At 41.3% G+C, this 18,333-nt stretch overlaps 1 protein-coding gene across 1 annotated transcript; it reads right to left on the reverse strand.

Annotated features, from left to right (window-relative positions):
* Positions 1 to 17: 17 nt before the first annotated feature.
* Positions 18 to 18,297, reverse strand: MZT1 (mitotic spindle organizing protein 1). Its single transcript, XM_008144062.3, has 3 exons — positions 18,141 to 18,297; positions 7,797 to 7,942; positions 18 to 1,677 (listed from the first exon to the last, which is right to left on the reverse strand). Exons 1-3 carry the CDS (start codon positions 18,220 to 18,222, stop codon positions 1,654 to 1,656), a joined length of 252 nt encoding a protein of 83 aa, XP_008142284.2. The 5' UTR covers positions 18,223 to 18,297; the 3' UTR covers positions 18 to 1,653.
* Between the last annotated feature and the right edge of the window lie 36 nt (positions 18,298 to 18,333).

Consider the following 18,333-nt stretch of genomic DNA (forward strand, 5'->3'; position numbering starts at 1 on the left):
ATCAAAAGTACATCCAATACCACCGAAATGGTTTTATTTTTGTCAATGACAACATGCACAACACTATGACTGTATCATTACTTTGGTTTCTTTAAATATTATTTAAATATGCATTAAAAATATGTTTACATTTAAGAAACGTAACATACTAAAGAAGTCTTCTGTAAACATAATTCCTTAATATTTTTTCCTGCTGTTTCATTCATAAATAACTTAATCTATAAAGTCATAAACAATTTAACTATTAACTCTAATGGCCTAAAAGTATACAAAAATTTTGAAGCTTGACAAGTGTTCTATAATTTTATAAATAACAACATGCAGTAAGTATCTGTAAGTAAATAAATGACTTCTCATCACAAGTTCTTGTCTCCCAGTAGACCTTCCAGTGCACTTGGTGAAGATGTCATACATTTAAAAAGTCTAAATACTCAAAAGACTAGATTTTTAAAATAGTACAGAAGGCTGTCATTTAAATATTAGTAAGCCTTACTAAAATCACTTCAGTTTGTCTTATTCTGCCATTTAAATGGAAGCTAACAAATTCTAAAATAAAGTCAGATTAAATTTGTATTAGTCTTGAGAAAAATATTCCATTGAGATTCTATTACAGAAATAGAATCAAAATTTATTATGAAGCAAATTTTGATTAGTTAAAACTCTATAGTAAAAATGACACGCAAAAATAATCTTAGAAAGACATTACAGAACATTAGATTATTTAGTTTTTGTTTAATGACTGGAAATCTTTATTTCTTCAGAAAATAGTAACATATTTGTTGAATGACAGTTCCTGTTAATAGCTATCTACTGAGTTATTAGATAACCACTCAAGATATATTAGGTAAGTACTCAATTTATTTTTATGTAATAAACATAAGAAGAATTTTGCATGTTGAAAATGTTTCATCATTTTCAGAGTGTAAAACTAAGAGAAAAACATTTTCAATTAATATTCTCATTAAGTGATTCAATTGACAAATAAAAAGTAAAAGCTAAGTACTATCACTACTTTTAAAATCTAAGTTTCTAAAAGTTTTATTTTTCAACCAATACAAAATTGATCTGGTTCACACTATTCACTGCCAGACAAATTTTATGTTTAAAAATTAAGCATTCTTTGTTAAACAGATTAGAACAAATGTTTTTGATTCTGATATAATGAATATAAATAAAAATTCACAAATGGTGGTTGAAATTGTCAACTTTCAGCCTAATGCAACATAAATCCAGTTATTTTGCATAAACAATTTAAAATTAAAGTTTATAATGGAAATGTCAGCAAGTCCTAACTACTATATTACTACTAATGGGTTCCTCTATACTACAAACAGGCTCACCAGATGTACACATCTGATAGACTGCTTAGAAAATTAAAGCTATCAGATCTATAAATAAGGAATAAATATGAACACTGCAATGCCAAAGCATTAACACTGTTTAAAAAAGCAAGATGTGATGTAAACACATTTGACAGTCCTCTCTGTAAGCCACTTTTCATTGATTTATAAAGCTATGGTTTTATAATTCTTTTAAAAAGGAAAATGTTGCTACACTGCTGCATGCAGTAATTTCATTGTACATTCTTGAGTACAATTCGATCTTCAAATCCTCTTGCAGAGTTTGACATCTCATTAGGAATTCTCCAGAAAGTCAGCTTGTCATATTTTCAGCAGCCTATAACAGGAAAGTAAGATTCATTATGATAAAACCATAGAAAAAGAGACACCATGGAAATAAATTTGTCAATACCACACTGTCATTAACAAACAAATCCTCCCCAACATATATCAAAACAGTTTTGTCAGGATAATGCAGTGGTTTTCATTTTTTGTAGTACATTAGAACTAGCTTTTAAACTGATTGCTAGGCTAACAGTAGGAAATTATTTAAACAATACAGTAAAAGTATATTGCTACTTGAAAAATTAACCTATAGAAGTCCTTATCCACAGTCTTTACCAGTTTGTCTGTTTCTGCATGTTTCATTATAATGCAAAAAGAGGATTAAAATGAAAAAAGACCTTGCTGTTAGGTTGTAAGCTAGAGAAAAAAAGAGCAAAAGAATAATGAACTCATGGCTAATCCTGTTTCACCTATACCAAACTATTACCACCTTCCATGATTATTCTGCAGAAATTCCAAGGCACCATATAATTCCATCAAATATATTTCTAAAAATAAGAATTTAGGCCCTGGCCAGCAAGCTCAGTTGGTTAGAGCAATGTCCAAATACACCAAGGTTGCTGGTTAGTTCTCCTAGGTAGAAAAACAAATGGATGCTTCTCTTTCTTTAAATATCAATAAATAAAAGTTAAAAATAGCCCTAGCCGGTTTGGCTTAGTGGATAAAGCATCAGCTTGCGGACTGAAGGGTCCTGGATTCGATCTGGTCAAGGGCATATCCCTAGTAAGGGGGCTTGATCCCCAGGAGGGGGCGTGCATGAGGCAGCTGATCAGTGATTCTCATCATTGATGTTTCTATCTTTCTCTCTCTCTCTCCCTTCCTCTCTGAAATCAATAAAAATACATTTAAAAATAAATAAAGGATTTAAATAATTTATTAATGACAAATATGAAAATATTGATTTTTAAAAAGTTTAACTTCAGATATGCATGGTAAGTTTTTAATTCATTTATACTTCTACTTTTTAATTAAAACCTGCTTTTAAGTTTAGTCTAATTTCAGAAGTCTGTCATGAAAATACCTTAAGATATTAGGAATACTACAGATAACTCAATCTGAAACAGAACTTACCTTGTTTTTCCATATAGTTAGCTATTCTTAATTAGCCTTGCCCTTCTTTGAGTTTACTAAATTCACAATAATTAAAACCCAGTTTGAAAAAAATTGTCCCTTGTTCTAAGAACCCTTAATGGTTCTTCTACTAGCTTTAGCCACATAACCTTTAGTTACTCACTCTTTCATCTTCCTAACCCCATTCTCAGTATCATATACTTCAAAAAGACTTGAAATAATATATACAATTTTAGGATTTTTAGAATTAAAGCACCTTAACTTTAATGCAATGTAATCTGTCTTGTCCCATTCCATTTTCATATTAATCTTAGAATTTCTCTAAGATAATGTATCAAGTATGATACACTAAAAATGAAACAACTATTTTCATTTAAACTAAGTAAGCCATCACCATGTGTAGCATTCATGTTAGATGAATGCAGAACTACTTTCTATTAGAATGGACAGCAATCGCATCCTAGAAACCCATATAGTTACCAGATGAACATTAAAGACTCCAAAAATTTGTAAGCATTGGGCCTGGGAAAAACCAGTGCTAGTAGCCTTCATTTCCAAACTCTTTTCTGTGCAAATTTATTCCTTTCTTTGGAAGGATGGGTTGGACCATTGAACTTAATCCCTCGTTTCTCTCTCAACTAAAATGTCCCCGTGTTGCAGACCTTCCTACACAGTGAGATACATCACTCACCCTTAGATTAGTGATGGTTCAGGATAGCTACGAGAAAGAGCAAGGCTTAGTGTATAGGAATACATCAATGATAGTGTGATTCAAGACACCATGGCACAAAGTAGAAGGTACAGAAAAGTAGGTCTTGCCTAGAATTTTTGAAATTATAATATGTAAATAATTGCTTACCCATTAATAGTAGTACTGAGGAAACAATACAAAAATTCAGTGCTAAGCAACCCAGGTATGTGCCCTTGACCAGGAACAGAACCAACGACTCTACAGTGCTCAGGTTGACACTAATCACTTGTCACAGTGGCCAAGGCTCACTGTTGTTAATTCAAATGGCCCACTCTGCCCTGCCCGTTTCTCCCTCACCCAGATTCCTCAAGATATCAGTCTGTGAAAGAGAAAGATAATTCGAATCACTAGGATTTCTAGGTAAAGATAGAATGCAGCAGGAACAGATTCTCCTTACCCTATTTTTCATACCAAATGAAGTAAAAAGTACAAGAAAAAAAATTCATTAGCAGCAACCACACAAAAAAGGTAGAACAACCTTATGCTTATAACTCTTTATCAACCAATCCCAACTCCAATCCAATAGTAGCAGTAAATACAGGATAAACTTTAATCTAGAGAAGCAACCTGAGGAAGGTTATTTCATTCAATAAAATTAAGTGTAATACTTTTATTTTTAAAGTAGCATTATACTATCTAGAATGGTATTCACTATTATCACTGGTAATCTCTTGGATGATCTTTTTTTTAATTTTATTTTTATTGATTTCAGAGAGGGAGGGATAGAAACATCAATGATGAGAGAGAATAAGTGATCGACTGCCTCCTGCATGCCCCCTACTGGGGATCGAACCTAGAACCCAGGCCTGTGCTGGGACTGGGAATCAACCAGTGACCTCCTGGTTCATGGGTCAATGCTCAACCACTGAGCCAAAGTGGCTGGGCTGAACATTCTTTTCAGCTAGGTTACTTGCTTCTGGTTCCTTTATAGTACTCAAACTGCATTACAATACAAAAATCTCTACCTGGAAACAATCCAATATCCATTCACAGTAGAAAAAATATATTTTAGTGTATTTGTACAATAAAACATTATTAAAGTGAAAAGGAATCCTATATAATAAAAGCCTAGGTGGCGAAACGCCCTCGTGTGACATCACCACAAGATGGCTGCGTGCACAGCGGAGGCAGGGCCCGGTGGCCGCTCCGCGCAGTGAGGCCTGTGGGTCCCCGAGGCTCTGCGTGGCGCAGAGGAGGCCGGTCCCAGCGTCTCCGCCACCTTGAACGGAGGAGGCAAGTCTTCCTGGAGGAGGCAGGTCCTGGCGGAGGAGGCGGGTTGTGGCAGGGCAGTTGGGGACAATAAGGCCGGCAGGGGAGGGCAGTTGGGGACAATCAGGCCAGCAGGGGAGGGCAGTTGTAGGCGATCAGGCCAGCAGGGGAGGGCAGTTGTAGGCGATGAGGCCAGCAGGGGAGGGCAGTTGGGGGCGATGAGGCCAGCAGGAGAGGGCAATTGGGGGCAACCAGGCCTGCAGGGGAGGGCAGTTGGGGGCAATATGATCGGCAGGGGAGTGCAGTTGGGGGTGACCAGGCCTGCAGGAGAGGGCAATTGGGGGCAATCCGGCCAGCAGGGGAGGGCAGTTGGGGGCAATCAGGCCAGCAGGGGAGCAGTTAGGTGTCGATCAGGCCGGCAGGGGAGAGGTTAGGGGGCAATCAGGCTGGCAGGGAGAAATGGTTAGGGGCAATCAGGCAGAGGCAGGCGAGCGGTTAGGAGCCAGCAGTCCCGGATTGTGAGAAAGATCCCAGATTGGAGAGGTTGCAGGCCGGGCTAAGGGACACCCCCCCCACCCCCAGTGCACGAATTTCATGCACCGGGCCTCTAGTGTATTATAGTTACACACAACATAAATGAACTTCACAAACATGTTAAATAAAAGAACCCAGTAAAAAATGGATTGTACTGCCCAGCTGGTGTTGCTCAGTGGTTGAGTGTTGACCCATCTGGGGTCAGGGCACATGTCTGGGTTGTGGGGGCTCGATCCCTGGTAGGGGGCATGCAGGAGGCAGCCAATCAATGTTTCTCTCTCATCGATGTTCCTCTCTCTCTCTCTCTCTCTCTCTCTCTATCCCTCTCCCTTCCTTCCTCTCTCTGAAATCAATAAAAATATATTTTTTAAAAGATTACATTTATATCACATTAAAAGTGTCTACCATAAAAATCAGGGCAGTAGTTACCTGAGGGGGAAGCAGGAAAGAGAAGTCAGTGATGGGGGGAGCATAAGGGGACTTCTAGGGTGTTGGCAATGAGTTGCATAGATATCCTCTTTATGAAAAATATTTTCTCTGAAAATGTTTATCTTTTGTGTTCTTTTAATAACCAAAATATTTAAAAAACCAACAACCCAAATCACTGGAACTTATTGGAGAATAACAATCTGAGATGGGTAAGCTATGTGTTTTACATACCGTATTTTCCGGTGTATAAGACGACTGGGCGTATAGAAGATTTTCCTGGGTTAAAAAGTTGTCTTATACGCCAGAAAATACGGTAGTTCTATTTTCTCAAATAAAAGAAATAAGGCTAAAAAAAAAAGCCACTTTGTCTTTAGAAGTTTTAAACAGGACTAACTGGAAATTTCAGTATTCTTGAATGGTGAGTTGGTGCTATATAAACATGGAAATAAAAATCACCTGAGATTTTAAATCAGAGTGTGTCTAATCAAGAGAAGGAACGCTTTTCCTGTTCCCAATCTCAGCAGCTGAAAGGTGCTAGATTTGAATTGGACAAAAGGTGGTCCTTTGGGCCCATGTTGGCAATGCAGCCCAATTGCCCTCAGCAGCTCCCTGGTCTCTGAGACCCCTGAGTCATTCTTCCCTTTTCTTGAATAAATTCATGTTCACAGCTGGTTAGCTCGCTCACCAAGTTCCTGCCTATGGAATGCCAGAAGTCTGACAGCCTTCCTTCATTCTGTACTGTACAGGTCCCTTTCAGTCCAAGCTGGCAGTGTTTTGTGCTGAGATGGCTGACTGCATCTATGAAACACACCTAATCTCTTCACCAAAAGGTTCCTCAACCACACTCCTGTCCTTATCTCCAGAATGTGCTATCTGGATGGGCTCAGAATTTTTCAAAGCAAGTGTCGTTGCTATTTGCTTACCGTTCCTCCCCAATTTCTCATTCCTTTTTCATTTTACTATAAGGAACAAGAAGACAGTTAAGCTGCACATTCCACAAGTTGGAAATTTCCTCAACTAAATATCCAAGTTCATCACTTACGAGCTTTATTTTCCTTTCAACAGAACATAATTCAGCCAGGGCTCCTTCACTTTATAGTGAGAATAGTCTTTCCTCCAGTGCCTAATAATATGATCTTCATTTCCCTCTGACACTTTACCAGAAGCCCTACTGTCCATATTCCTTGCAATATTCTGTTCATAATGTTATATGTATTCTCTAAGATGATTAAAGCTTTCTCTACAGCTCTCCTGTCTTTCTGAGCCCTCACCATAATCATCTTTAATGTTCATCAATCTACCCACAGTCTCTAGGCTTTTCTTATTAAGTGCATTAAAACCATCCAATCTCTATTCATTACCCAATGCCAAAGCGACTTCCACATTTGAAGGTATTTCTTATAGAAGCACTTCACTTCCCAGCAGTAAACCTGTGTTAGATTTCTAAGTCTGCCATAATAAAGGACCACAAATTGGGTAATTTAAAACAATAGAAATTTATTCTCTCACTGTTCTGCAGGCAGAAGTCCCAAAATGAAGGTGTCAGCAGGGGCACCCACTCTCTGAAGGCTCTAGCAAAGGATCCTTCCTTGCTTCTTGTGGCTGCCCATAATCCTTGGCCTTCTTTGCCCTGTAGATGTCATCACTCCAATCTCTACTTCTGTCGTTACATGGCACTCTCCCCTCTGTGTCTGTGCCTTCACATGGTACTTTGTGTATCTGTGTCTAAATTTCCCACATCTTATAAGGACATCAGTCATTTAATCCATTATGATCTCATCTTAACTTGATTATACCTGCAGATATACTATTTCCAAATAAGGTCATATTCACAGATACTGGACCTGAGCATATTTTATTTCAGGCAGACACAATTTTACCCACAACACAGGGAAAGTTCTAAGGGAGACTACTAGGAAAGAAACAACATGGTCTATGACAGTAGCGACTTTTGTGATCTGAACATATGCTACTAAGCTTTTGCTCTTCAGAATTTCTCTTGATGGTGGATAGATGTTACTTTAATCTTGTTTAAGATGTTTCACATAACTTCATCATTAATCATTTCCTAAACAAAAGCATCTTTATTTAGAATGAAATAACAACTGGATTTCTACCTTTAGTGCTTCAGTGGCCTTTCGAAGTTCCTTAATAACTGACGATAAAGCTTCTGGATTAATTCCTTGTTCACAAAGCCGTACACAAATAGACAGAGTCTCCATATCTAAGCCAGTATTCAAAATTCTTGAAATCTCGAGCAGAACTGAAAAAGAAAAATTTTAAAACCAAAATCTTACATTTTAAAAAATGCACATAATACTTTGTTTTTAATTTGTATACTACTATAAATACCAAAGAACTAGCATGGCATCCTTACATTTGGAAATAGACAGATAAAACTGTCTTGCCCTTACTTAGCTCTAGAAACTTCAAAATAAACTTAAAACCTCCCACCACACAACTGCTTTTTATTCCACCACCCACTTAATATTCATCTAAAATTTATGCATCATTATTCTGAACATTTCCATACTTTTTATATTCTTTTACAATGCAATTGAGTCAGTCACATAACATTACATTTTATGGAAACATCAGACATTACTTAACCACTCCATTTTAAGAGTTAGGTAGCTCTCATGTTGTCCCCCATTAAAATAATATGGTGGTAAGCATCTGTACATACTAACTTTATTTTATTAGGATAAATTCCTAGAAGTGCAGCTGTTCAGTCAGTAATATACATACTTAAGGCTTTAAAAATATTTCAAAACTTTTCCAATGTGACTGAGTATACATCTTTATTGAGCCTAAGAATAAAAAAAATGAAAGCTTATGTTTTTAACTTTATTTTTTATAGTACTTCATTTTATTATAGTTTATAAAAGTATCTGTCTTTCACATGACAAACATTATCATAGAGGACCACAAGAAGTAAACACACTGGCCACATTAAACTTTCTTTTTAGGAATTTTTAAGTTAATGGTTAATGTGTTATCTATTGCTTTCCTGTACCATTTTCCCTTGGTATTATGCTTAGAAAGATTATAAAATTATTCACTAATATTCTCTTCCAGCACTTGGAAAACATATCCCCAACTCTCCCACCCCCATAAATATTTAACTCCCTAGAGTTTAGAGGGAAAATAGAATATCTAACTTTTCCTTCCTGAAATAAGTCAGTTGCCCAAAACTATTTATTGAACAATCTATCCTTTTACCACTCAATTACGATGTAACCATTATCATAAAGTCCCATATACCTATGGATTTGTTGCATGTGTACCTTGTGTTAGAGCCACAATTTTAATTATTAACTTTATACTGCTTGTAGGTTAAAGAAACTTTTGTTACCTTTTATTATCATAAGCCCTTTCATTCTCTCCATGAACTTAAAATACTGATCAATTCTAAAAACAAATTCCATTTGGATACTGACTTGAATTGCATGAAATCTACATATTATTTTGGGACAAATGGACAAGTTAATAATATTAAATCACCTATTAATTTAAGTCCTCCTAAAAACTGTTAAGTCTTCCATTCCTCTCCTTAACTTTTGAACACATGGAGTACAGTTCTAATGTCTTTGTCAATTAATCCTAACATCTGTGGCAATTTTGGGTATGTTTCAACTGAATTTTTCTCATCGTGGGTTACATTTTCCTGCTTTGCATACTTAATAATTTTTTATTGGATGGCAGACATTGTGAATTTTATCTTGTTGGCTGATGGATTTTTTTTTTATTTCTATATTCTGATTTTTGTAATGAGGTAGTTATCTGGAAACAGTTTGATCCTTTTGGGTCTTTTAAGATTTATTAGTCAGGACTGGAGCTCTACTTAAGTTTAAGGCTAATTATTCCCCATTGCTGAGGTAAGATCCACCTGAGTACTCTGCCCAGTCTTGTGAATTATGAAGTTTTCCATTTTAGTTGGTAGATATAGGCACTATTCTCAGCCCTGTGTGAGCATGGTATATTGTTCCCTCTATTTCTTTCGATTGGTTCTTGCCTCAGCTTTTGGGGTACTTTCCCTGCATACATGTGCTATTCAATGCTCTGCTGAATACTTTAGGGAGACCTTCTGCAGACCTCCCAGAATTCTCTCTGGGTGAAACTTTTTTCCTAGGCACTCTGTCCTGCAGGCTCTCCCTTTGGTGGTCTCCCTGGACTCTAAGCTCCTTCTGCTAAATTCAGGGTGTCCACTGGGTTCCATCTGGATTGCTGCCTGAACCACACTGCATGGTGGTCTGGAAACTTCTCTGAAGGCAGTAAGCTGAGTAAACTATCTGGCTCACTTCACTTGTTTCCTATATTGCTGGGGTCACTGCCTTTGCTGCCTGATGTCCAGTGAAATGAAAATCATTATTCTGCATGCTTTGCCTGGGTATTTTGGTTGTTTCAGGTAGGAGGGTTTAGTCCCTGTTATTTCATCGTGACTGAAAGCTGACAGCCCCTTCCCACTTTCATTTCTCTAGTTTTGATATTCCAACATACTAATACTTTGCTCTTCAGTTGAATTCAGGCTGTTATCTATGCTATCTGCTTAACTTACGTTAATAACTCTATTTTAAGATTTCTAATTTTCCACCATAATTACTTCTTGTTTCATAGCTAACTACTTATTTATAACCAGTTCTTATTTTCTGTTGTTTCTGCTCTTATCCATTTAAGGTTATATTCTTTTTTTTCTTTTTTTTTTTTAAAATATTTTTAATTGATATATTACAGAGAGGAAGAGAGAGGGACAGAGAGTTAGAAACATCGATCAGCTGCCTTTTGCACAACCCCTACTGGGGATGTGCCCGCAACCAAGGTACATGCCCTTGACCGGAATCGAACCTGGACCTTTCAGTCCGCAGGCCGACGCTCTATCTACTGAGCCAAACCGGTTTTGGCTAAGGTTATATTCTTTTGGTAAACCATTCTTGAGATTTCCTTTTCTTTGAATACTAGAGGCACGGTGCACGAAATTCGTGCATGGGGGAGGGGAGGGTGTGTGTGCCTCAGCCCAGCCTGCACCCTCTCCAATCTGGGACCCCACTGGGATCAGGCCTAAACGGGCAGTCAGACATCCCTCTCACAATCCAAGACTACTGGCTCCCAACCACTCACCTGCCTGCCTGCCTGGTTGTCCCTAACTGCTTCTGCCTGCCAGCCTGATCACCCCCTAACCACTCCCCTGCCAGCCTGATCGATGCCTAACTGCCCTCCCCTGCTGGCCTGGTTGCCCCTGTCTCCTCCTGCAGGCCTGGTCCCACCCAACTGCCCTCCTCTGCTGGCCCAGTCACCCCTAACTGCCCTCCTTTGCCAGCCTAGTCACCCCTAACTGCCCTCCCCTGCCAGCCTGGTCGCCCCCAACTGCCATCCCCTGCAGGCCTGGTCACCCCTAACTGCGTCCCCTGCTGGCCTGGTTGCCCCCAACTGCCCTCCCCTGCAGGCCTGGTCGCCCCCAACTGCCCTCCTCTGAAGGCCTGGTCACCCCTAACTGCTCTCCCCTGCCCCATCACACACTTCAAAACCAGTTAAAGACACATTAAAAGATCTAGCCTGGGAAGTATTAACCCACCCACCATATTCACCAGACCTTGCTCCTTCAGATGACCACTTGTTCCGCTCAATGGCACATGCACTTTCTGAGCAGCACTTCAAAACGTACCAAGAAGTGGAAAATTGGGCCTCTGAATGGTTTGCCTCAAAAAAAGAAAAGTTCTATTGGGACGGTATCCACAAATTACCTGAAAGGTAGGGGGAAATGTGTAGCTAGCGATGGACATTACTTTGAATAAAGCACTTTTGATGTTTCTCTTGAAATAATTGTGTTTTCTTTGATTACAAAATCTGCATTATTAACCGGTACACCTGGTAAAACTAGCAGGTACTTCCAATTTTATTTAGAATGCATTTAACACTAATGTTAAGGATGATGTTGGTTTCATATAGCTATCCTTTAGTGTGTTATAAATGTACTGTTTTCTTTTGCTAAGACTTTAAAATCGTGAAAAAAGGTTGATATTATCAATACCTTTTCATGAGTCATTCAAATGAGCAGGTGGATTTTCTTCTTTGACTTAGTGAGGTAATACATTATATTGACAAACCATATTCATAGCTGAAGAACACTGAGCTTGGAAAAACCCTAGTTTTACAATAAGTAGGTCAGCAAGTCTGCTCTTTATCTGTAGGTAGATGTTATCTCATCCCTCACTGCTACTCACTGTAAACACCAACCTGAGAAACTGGAGGAAAGAGCAGCCACGGTTTTGTATTCTTGGCATACAGAGCAAGAATGTGTAGGTATGCTCAAGGCTCTGGAAGACTGCATCTCCCAATAGTGTCACTGCATGACTTCTGAGGATAGTTTTAAAAATGCAACATAGCTTCCTCCTTGCTCTCTCTTGAGACACTCTCCCTGGGAACCCAGCCTCCAAGTGTGAGAAAACCCACATGTTCCAGACAACAGCTCTGTTGACAGCCCAGCTACCAGTCTACATCAACTAGTAATCATGTGAGTAAGGAAGCACTGAGATGACTCCAGACTCAGTACTATCCAACTGCAATGCATGAGACACCCTCAGTGCAACTATCTACATCAGCGGTCGCCAACCTTTTGGACCTCACGGACCACTAGTGGTCCACAGACCACCGGTTGGCGACCGCTGCTCCAAAGGTTACCTTAAACCATTGGTCTCCAACCTTTTGGATCTCATGGACCACCAGTGGTCCGCGAACCACTGGTTGGCAACCACTGATCTACATGAGCCTGGTTAACAGCCAGAACCATTAACAGATAACTAATTCTTATTGTTTTATGCCATAAGTTTGGGGTGGTTTGTTATGGAGCAACAGATAATCAGAACACATATTCTGACCATATTCCAACTCTCCAACATCATCATCACCATTGTCATTAACTGTTCCTGATAAATTCTCCTCTCTCTCCAGCTTTTCTTCATGGTAGATCCTTATATATAAAGTAGGGGCCCAGTGCACATATTTGTGCACCTTGAAAGGAACTGTGAGGTGTGAGGCTGCGGTGGGCACAGGAGCGGGTCTCAGCTCCTCCCGCTGCGACCCCTGGTTCCCTGCCTGCCGGCAGCCCTGCTCCCACATGCTGCCCATACCGGCCCCGATTGCACCCGCTGACGGTGCAGTGATTGGAGCCGGCTCCAGCAGTGGGTGCAAGTGGCAGCTGCTGCCCCGATCGCCCCTCAGGAGCAGGGGGAGGTGGAGAAGCTGGCAGCCGCCACTTGCACCTGCTGACGGCATCAAGTGATAGGGGCTGGCGCCAGTAGCAGGTGCAAGCACCTGGAGGGACCGCGGCACGCAGGAGCAAAGAATTTTCAGTAACCACCAGAGGCTCACCCGAGTGCTACCTTGGTCTGGCACCCCCGTTCACCTGCTCCACCATCCCACCATGGCCTATGCCTGCCATGTTCCGCACGCGCCCCCTGGTGGTCAGCGCACATCATAGCAACCAGTTTTTTGGTTGTTCCGCCATTAGGTCTATTTGCATATTAGCCTTTTATTATATAGGATGCTATACTTATTCCCAACTTCATACCTTTGTTTGTGCTTTTCACCTCTGCCTTTTCTCTTCCCTCCATATAATTCTACTTCAGTATCTGCATTTCTTCCTTTAAGCTTTCTTTTACAATTCACATGGATCTTTACTTCCTAACTTTACAAACTGTCTGTAATTACTAAGTATTTCTGTAGTGTCCTCTGTGTAACTAGTACCTATATGTATTGTGTCTACCATGCTACTGCTGAAAATGTAGTTGTGAACAACACAGATATGGTCCTAGTTCTCATGAATATTACAGTCTAAGAGAAGAGACAGGTATTAAAATAGCTGCTTCCAGTTATGATAAGGAAAATACCATACTTCCAAAATAAGTTACAAGGGCATTTTACCTAGTTTTGAAGGACACATGTTTGAGGAAGAAGACTTGTCTGAGGAAGTGACAAGCTTTAAAAGGGTAAAAATATATCCACTTAACTAATGCAAAGGCAGAAGGAAAGGCAAAGACTAGGGACCAAGAAACAGCTTGCAATGGGGAGAATTTGATAAATTTAAAATGATGAGAAAGGCTCATGCAAATGCAATGTAATTAAAGGAGATAAATAGCTGTAAAATATGAGACAAGGCAGACATGAAAATCTACTAATGCCCAATTGAAGATTTTAGAACTTTGGGAAGCTATTAGAAATTATAAAATGGGAGCGTGACAAGATCAGATTTCCATTTTTAAAAGACTTTTTGCTGCATAATACTGAGAAAGTGTCTAGCTAAGTTACTGCCATTTTGTTGAAAAACAAAAGACAAAAACTTTGCTAAGGTGTCTTTATCAAAGTCCTTTCATTTCACAATAAAATTACAAATATTTATAGCTGAGTTCTACAATCCTTGTAAACTACTAACAGCCATTAAAAATTAAATCTCTTTTTCTGATCCTGGCCCCGATTTAGTATAAGGTCTATTGCATAAGATCATCTACTCTCACTCTTAAATGCTCAACATTCTCTTCCTACATCCCCTTTTTAAATGTCAGGCTCTTTGAGCTCCTCTCTCTCCTATATACTCAGTTGCCATACAGTGTTGGTGGGAATGTACAACCACTATGAAAACAGTGTGGAGTTTCCTCAAAAAATTAAAAATGGAACTGTCATTTGACCCAGTGATCCCACTTCTAGGAATATACCCTAAGAAGCCAGAAACACAAATCAGAAAGAATGTATGTACCCTTACGTTCATAGCAGCACTTCACAATAGCTAAGATCTAGAAACAGCCCATCAGTAGATGAATGGATTAAAAAACTGTGGTATCTATATATATAAAAGTCTAAGCCACCGGTTGACTGTCTGACAGTTATGACGCGCAATGATCACTGGGGGCAGATGCTCAATACAGGTGCTGCTGAGCGACAGCAATTTTGCAGAGTGCCCTCTGGCACTCCGGGACCCCTCGGGGGATGTCGAACTGCCGATTTTGGCCCGATCCCTGCTGGCCAGGCCGAGGGAACCCACCTGCCAGACAGACTCCGCTCACTCCATAAACGCCCTCCCTTTGAGCCCCGGTGCCGGCCCAGCTGCGGCCAGCCGGGGAGGGACCGCGAGAGGTACCGCGAGAGGTTGGCTCCAGGGCGTGTCCAGCCTGTCTCGCCCAATCCTGCCCCACTGGCCACCTTCTAATTAATTTCCTTTCAATGTGCACAAATCTGTGCACTTGGCCTCTAGTCAATATATATAAAAGCCAAAGCAACCGTTACAACTGAACGACCAGAATGACCAGTCTCTCTGATGTGCACTGACCACCAGGGGGCAGACACTCAGGAGCTGCCCTCTGGTGGTCAGTGTGCTCCCACACGGGAGTGCTGCTCAACCAGAAGCCAGGCTCTTGGCTGGCGAGCGCAGCTGGGGAGGCAGGAGCCTCTCCCACCTCCGTGGCAGCACTACCGGGCGGTGGCGACAGGTGCTGCCTGCCGCTTCAGCACTGTGACATCCTGCGGCCTGCAGGGATCGGGCCAAAACCCTACAGTCCAACATTCCCCCAAGGGGTCCCGGATTGCGAGAGGGCACAGGCCAGGCTAAGGGACCCCACCTGTGCATAAATCCATGCACTGGGCCTCTAGTGTTTCCATAATGGAATACTATGCAGCTGTAAAAAAGGATTTCTTACCCTTTGAGACTGCATGGGAACTTGGAGAGTATTATGCTAAGTGAAATAAGCCAGTCAGAGAAAGACAAGTATCACATGATCTCACTTATACGTGGAATCCAATGAACAATATAAACCGATGAACAACAGAAAAGATTCAGAGGGAAGTGGTGGTGGTGGTGGTGGGTAACTAATGAATTTATATGCATATATGCATAGCCCATGGACAGAAACTAGTGTGGAGAAGGCCTGGGGAGGGGATGGGAGCAGGGGGGAGGTGGTCCCTGGGGAGAGGGGGAAGGGGACATCTGTAATACTTTCAACAATAAAGATAGATTAAAAAAATTAAATCACTGTTAGCTAATACTGATGGGAGGGAAGGAGTAAGACAATGAGGAGAACTACTACATCTTGAAGGAGGGTAGTCAGATTCCAAAAGTTTTGACCACTTTAGTTTGGCTCTCATAGATAGATTTAAATACAAGTGAAATCCCATATTACCAGAATTACAAATAATAATGATGTTTGAGTAAGTCAGCCCAGCCTCTCGGGCAAACTAATTTTATTTCTGAAAATGTGAGCAGAAGAAGGTAAGATTATAAAATGACTGCCATTTAGGACTTTTTCAGTTCATTGTATGGTCAATTATTTACAGTATAAGTATCACTATGCTTTCCTTTGTTCCTGTGCACAAATCCGTGCACTGGGCCTCTAGATAGCATGGAAAATATCCATGGAACATATGCCAAGTTTTACAGTGACCACAATAATTCAACTTCAGATAGTTTGGAACTGATTGTCTTAGACCCAATTATGGCACAATAGCAGGGATTTTATGTAAGTTTAAAGTTCTAATGGATAAGACAGTATCTGTCACTTTTTTAAAAAACATTAAAATACATTGGTATTGATTATTTTAGAGAGAGAGGAACAGAAAAAGATAGAAACATCTATGAGAGAGAAACATCAATTGACTGCCTCCTGCATGCCCCCCATTGAGGATCGAGCCAGAAACCGGGGCATATGCCCTGCCTGGGAATGGAACCGGTGACCTCTTGGATAACAGGTCCACGCTCAACCACTGAGGCACACCGGCCGGGCAGTGTCTGTCACATTTAACAAATGTTGATCCGCTGCCAACCTGGGACCTTTCTTTCTACCTTTTGGTTTGTGGACAAACCATGTGTAGAGAGAGGAGCAGTATTCTCTAATCCACCCCTTCTCTCCTCCAATTTTTTTTTTTTAATCTGGTCTTTCTTCATTTTTTTTCATGTTCTTCCATTCTCTATAATCTTAATTTTACACAAAGTTCTCCCAGTAAAAATCCTGATGTAAACAATACAAACTATCAGTTCTCATTTCTACATAAGTAGTTCCCCCACAGATAAAATGTGAGTATTCTATTGAAATGGGATCCTATGGCCATATAGTTAAGGAACCTAAACACAGCTAAAATAAGAGAGTTCACTAGAAGTGAGGCTTCATTCTCTCCAACCTGTTCAAAAACACATTGGATTCCAAGCAAAGATATTATGATGTCAGATACATGAAGTTTCTACGTACATAAATTCACTTACAAAATAAAACAAATAAGCTGTGACTCATCAAGAAGGATGGGAAAATAGGATGACTATGGTGTTAAGAACAAAATTCTACTTTTCAGAAAAACAGAAAGGCAGATATTTTGTAAATGAAACAGATGAAAAGGCTCTAATGATACAGGGAATTCTTTGAAAAGGAAAGCAGCAGCTGGTGCGGAAAAAGCCAGAAGTCTCATTGCAACTCCCATAAGGGGATGTCTTAGGAAGTGGTGACCACAGTGAAGGAGCCAGAGATGTGGCATGCAGGCTGACACTGCTTAGTAGTAACTCCGTGAGGTTATGTTTTCAGAGATGTGAGTGTCCCCTGGAAAATTCAAAAAGCCATGTTTAACATCCATCACACATTCATATTGGCGGAAGCGAATAATACGGAGACAAAGACGTTTCCAAGTGGGATGCCATCTTCTAATACACAAAAAAAATAATACAGAATCAGGGCACTTACCACTGTAAGTCAATAAATACAGCAACAAATAAAGAGAACAAAATATGATTATAGCAACAGGTGCCAAAAATCACTTGAGCAAATACTACTAATGAAATTTTTAAGGGACAATGAACAGAAATAAAAGAAAGCTAAAAAAAAAAAAAATACAGTATCTTTCAACGATCACCTTTCCCTGGTTATCTTCAATACTCCCGTTATAACCCTAGGAGGTAACCTCATTTTACAGAAAACAAGAAGCAGGCTCACAGGCGGCCTGTCCAAGCTCACCGCCAGAGGTAGGAAGCGGTGGGGCCCGCGCTTGAGGGGAGAGGGTGACGCCAACCCGCGTTTTCCGTCGTCGGCTGCCGGTGCGGCTCTAACCCGGGGGGGACGCGGGCCAGACTGGGTGGCGTGGGCGCGGCGCGCGAGGCCAAGGCCCCGAGGACCCGGCGCGGGAGGGGGCGTGGCGCGCGGGGCGAGCGCGGGGAGGCCGGTGGCGCACTGGGTCCCGCGCGGTAGGATCCCCGCGCGCGTCGCACTGACGTCGGGGCCGAAACGCCGTGCCCGCGACCAACTACGCCGGGGCGAGGGCCGCTCTCCAAAGATGGGGCCATCGGCCGTGCGGCCCAGGCGGGGCCCTGGGGAGGATCTTCAAGGATGCCGCAGGGCGCAGGGCGTGGATCTAAAGGCCTCCTGGGCTCACCCCCGCCGGCGGGCGTGGGCTTCGGGAAGCGGAAGCGAGGGAAAGGGGCTGAAACGGGCACTCACCGTCCATGGTCTCCCTCACCGCATTCAGATTCGCCGTCGCCGCCGCCGCCGCCGCGGCCCCGGTGCCGCTACCGCTCGCCATGGCGGAGGCCGAGGGAGGCGGGGGAAGGGTCTGACCCGGAAGTGGAGCACCTTCCTTTCTGCTGGGCAATCGCGCCGCGCGTCCCCCGCCTCCCCCCGCTCCCGCCGGCGG

The sequence above is a fragment of the Eptesicus fuscus genome, chromosome 8, assembly GCF_027574615.1.
Source record: "Eptesicus fuscus isolate TK198812 chromosome 8, DD_ASM_mEF_20220401, whole genome shotgun sequence".
In the NCBI taxonomy this organism is placed as follows: Eukaryota; Metazoa; Chordata; class Mammalia; order Chiroptera; family Vespertilionidae; genus Eptesicus; species Eptesicus fuscus.

Coding starts and splice junctions, on each gene's coding strand:
- MZT1 (XM_008144062.3), bottom strand. CDS start 18,222: ATGGCGAGCGGTAGCGGCACCGGGGCCGCGGCGGCGGCGGCGGCGACG. Junction 7,943..18,140: donor GGTGAGGGAGACCATGGACG/GTGAGTGCCCGT, acceptor TTTCTTTTTCAG/TTCTGCTCGAGATTTCAAGA. Junction 1,678..7,796: donor AGGCCACTGAAGCACTAAAG/GTAGAAATCCAG, acceptor TTCCTGTTATAG/GCTGCTGAAAATATGACAAG.